The sequence below is a fragment of the Elephantulus edwardii genome, unplaced genomic scaffold, assembly GCF_000299155.1.
Source record: "Elephantulus edwardii isolate Elephantulus edwardi_28Jun2011 unplaced genomic scaffold, EleEdw1.0 scaffold00044, whole genome shotgun sequence".
NCBI lineage: Eukaryota > Metazoa > Chordata > Mammalia > Macroscelidea > Macroscelididae > Elephantulus > Elephantulus edwardii.
The window spans coordinates 13,145,886-13,149,772 of NW_006399794.1; the positions used below are offsets into that span (position 1 = coordinate 13,145,886).

The window sequence follows — 3,887 nt, forward strand, 5'->3', positions numbered from 1 at the left end:
TGGAATTCAGATGCACTCTTATTGATTGTGCTTGGCTGTACATGTACATATCCTTCAAGATGTATCATGGGGGTGTTGCAACCTAGAAGACACAAATTCAGTCATTTGTTCATAGACAGATAAGTGATGTCTGTTACATTCCTAAAGTTCTTCAGCTATTGTCACCATCCTTTTTATGAGTGGTCCTTCCCTTGTAAACACAAACTCATTGTGCACTAAGGTTCCTGTCTAATATGTTACTGTTGCCAATTTGATCCTATATATAGAATTTTATATTTACATATATATGTGTGTGTGTGTGTATATAATATATATATCATCATAAATATAGTTCTTGAAAGAACACGATACTTCAGGTAGATATTTAAAAAAGGACTGTTTGTTTTAAGAACAATTCAGATTTTGTTTATGATTATCTCAAGAGAATAGTTTTAGTTCTTCTAGCATGTGTGGCTCCAGAAAGTCTGAAGGCTTTTTGGAACAGAATCTGAAATTCTGTTCTGCCTTTCACCCCTTTTGACTAAGATTCTTCTATAGCATGGATCTAAGTGTTCAGCTCTTTTGCTTTCATTGCAAATTATGGAGGTAATTGGTTAACTGAGATGTCCCAAGAAGCCAAGATGCTAAATCTCTAACCTAGTAATCAAATTCCATTGTCCAGAAACAGCCCCAGCGTCCACTCTTTTTTTTTGTTGTTGTTGTTTGGTGTTTTACTTGAATAATTTATCAATATTAATTATAATAGTTTAGTGTATAATCCTATACTTTATCAATGTCACTATCCTCTTATTCATGTTATTAAACATATAATTTCATTGACAGGAGGGTAGGACTCTCATTTTGCTTAGTAAAATAAGGGCTAGACGGTTAACCATTAACCGTCTTTGGCTAGGTGCTAAAGGTTTCTGTAGCAACATTACAGATAATTATGAAATTGAAGAAAGCTCTTTTGAGGACAACAAAAATATAAAATGATAAACTCAGTAACAGTCTAATTGATCTCACCTCATACCATTTAGAATATTGTGGATAGATAACCCACTTTAGATATTGCTGGATGATTTAAATTTTTTTTTTTTTTATTTAAAATTTTGAGTAATGCTTCTTACTCTTTTCTCCTTCTGATTGTGTCATTACTAGTGGTTTAAAGTAGATTTTGCCCTTCACAGAGGATCCATTTTTTAAACTGTTTATTCTCATTTGTAGGTTATGGTTCAATATATTTTGAAGGAGACGTGAATTTGACAAATCTAAATTTGGATGATATTGTGCATATCCGAAGGAAAGAAGTGATTGTCTACTTAGATGATAGTCAAAAGCCACCTGTGGGCGAAGGACTAAATAGGTAAGAATATATTTATGTGTATAGAAAATAGCCAGCTATGCAATTTGATTTGTTTTTAGGTTGGATTTTTTAAATGTATAAATGGAACCATAGTACATGTGTTTTTCTGCAACTTGCTCTTTGACCATGTGATTATCATTACCCTTACTTTAAAATAATTAGAGCAATACACTTCATGGTTTTGCTTCTCTCTCCTTTTCCAATATTTCATGTTCTATCACTAGTTTTTTGGTGTTTAATAGCATTTTATTTTTATTTTCCCCCCTCCCTCATTATGGCCTTGCTTCAGTCTTCCTGTGTTTTAACACAACACCTTAAATCATGACATTTCGTGCTTTTTTTAAAAAAACTCCTTTTTTAATTGAAATTTCAATGAAAGTTTATAGAGACTTTGGATTTCCATTCATTCATTGCTGCACATTTTCTTCCCTGCCTATGCCTCCCCCCTGTTGTCTTTGAAAAGTAAGAAATTATTCATTTTTACACAGTCCCCTCCTCCGCCATGCAACTCACATTCTGGACTCTTGTCATAAAAATAATACCTAATCATATATTCCTTTCAAACAGTTTTCTCCCTCATCTGTTTCAATACAGTATGCATTATTTATCCCCTCTGACAGTTCTTCTTCTTGATTTAGATCATCTGTCTTGATATTTTGTAGAATCATTGTCTATGTCTGTGTTTATTCTATAAAGGTACTCCTTTTATTAAGTAATATGACTGCGTACTTATTTCCTGCTCAAAACTATATTAAACTATATTAACTAAGACCGACCAGATGAAAATGTCGCAGTCTTACCTCACATATTGATATTAAAGGGACTACCTTACTACTACTATTACTATCTTCACATACTGAATATATATAACATTCACTTATGTTCCTCTTACTTCATTCTGTAGGTATTTGGTGTTAATAATAATTGGTACTAACTACTGTTATTACTTTTATTGTTACTATTATTAAAATATAGAACTTAGATGTATGCTAAGACTGACTTACTTTCACTATTCTGTGACTTAATTACTTAGATTCATTGCCTAAGTGTTTCTAAAATTAGATAATGATGTGTTTAAAATAAATGTGATTTGATGCAGAACCAAATATTTAGCTAGTTGATGTTGTAGGACTCTTTGCTTTTGTTTATCTGTCTGGGAAAGTTTAGAGACACCTACAATATAATTCCAAAGTAACATCCATCTTTATTTTAATACTTAATATAAGTAGGTTTATTATATATAATATAGAGTGAGGGGCACTCTCCTTCCATGCAACTTACTACCTCTGAAACTCCACTGGAAGGTTGGCATTGGGTTAGTTCAGTTCACACTCAGCGGCACACAATAGGTGTTAACGAGTTTTCTGGTCTTCACTATGATGCATTTATACATTACTTGGCTGTACTTCACAGGAAGGCTGAAGTTACATTGGATGGAGTTTGGCCAACAGACAAAACATCTCGTTGTTTAATAAAGAGTCCAGATCGACTTGCTGATATAAACTATGAGGGGAGACTAGAAGCCGTTTCAAGAAAACAGGGAGCACAGTTTAAAGAATATCGACCTGAAACTGGTTCTTGGGTATTTAAGGTATAACTGCTTACTCATTTCTAACTTTTATTAACAGTAGTTGAATGGACCTAATGTTTTTGTTGAAAGAGACCCTCTCTTTCATTCTCTTCATTTTTATAGATTAGGAAACATGTATAGACAGACACATGATGATTTGTTCCAAATTGTACAGCTAGTTAAAATTAGAGCAAAAATGAGTTATTAGTTATTACAAACTTAAGGACTTCAGAACCTCTAACACTTGAATGTTAGATATACTTGTAAGGTGCGACTTTTCTAATTTGTGACATCATTAGACCATTTAGTAATCCATACTATTTATTTATGTCTAGATAACTCTTCCTAAATAGTGTTAATTTTTCTGTAAGTAAAGAGTAAGACTTTTTTGTCTTCCTTGATAGTTTGAGCTAATGTTTTTTCCTCTACTTCTAGGCTAGTAGGATTATTTAACTTGTGAAGTCCCTTGTGTCGGTAGAGAATAATGAGATACCATTTATATGTGATAAAACTGCTTCTGTGGATTTGATTTTTTTATAATGGTTGTTGTTGTTGTTATGTGCCGTCGAGTCGCCTGCGACTCATAGCAACCCTATATACAACAGCCTTAAAGTCCACTCTGTCCTGTGCCAATCGCTCTGGCATAAGGTATATGTAGTACAGATTTTCTTACATCAGTGTTATAGATACCTCATTTTTGTTACTTTTCTATAGTTCAGGAATTTGCCCATGGCATCGTTCAGTGTTGCATGCAACTCTTTTCCTACTCCAGAGAACAAAAAATGGAAATATATTTTCCATTCTTAATTTTCTAAAAGACACTAATTCTTCCATACCATATTCAAGTCTATTTTATCTTTGTTGTTGTTATGTGCCGTCGAGTCGCTTGCAACTCATAGCGACCCTATGTACGACAGCCCTAAACTCTGCTCTGTCCTGTGCCAATCGCACTGTCTCTGACACTGCCATGCC

At 33.5% G+C, this 3,887-nt stretch overlaps 1 protein-coding gene across 1 annotated transcript in view; it reads left to right on the forward strand.

The window, feature by feature from the left end:
• The window catches only part of NUP98 (nucleoporin 98kDa), a 137,108-nt gene that overhangs the window by 97,420 nt on the left and 35,801 nt on the right, over positions 1-3,887 (forward strand). The window contains exons 18-19 of the mRNA XM_006885718.1: positions 1,207-1,345; positions 2,759-2,936. Of these exons, the coding sequence (XP_006885780.1) occupies positions 1,207-1,345; positions 2,759-2,936 (317 nt within the window). The remainder of the gene's footprint in view (positions 1-1,206; positions 1,346-2,758; positions 2,937-3,887) is intronic.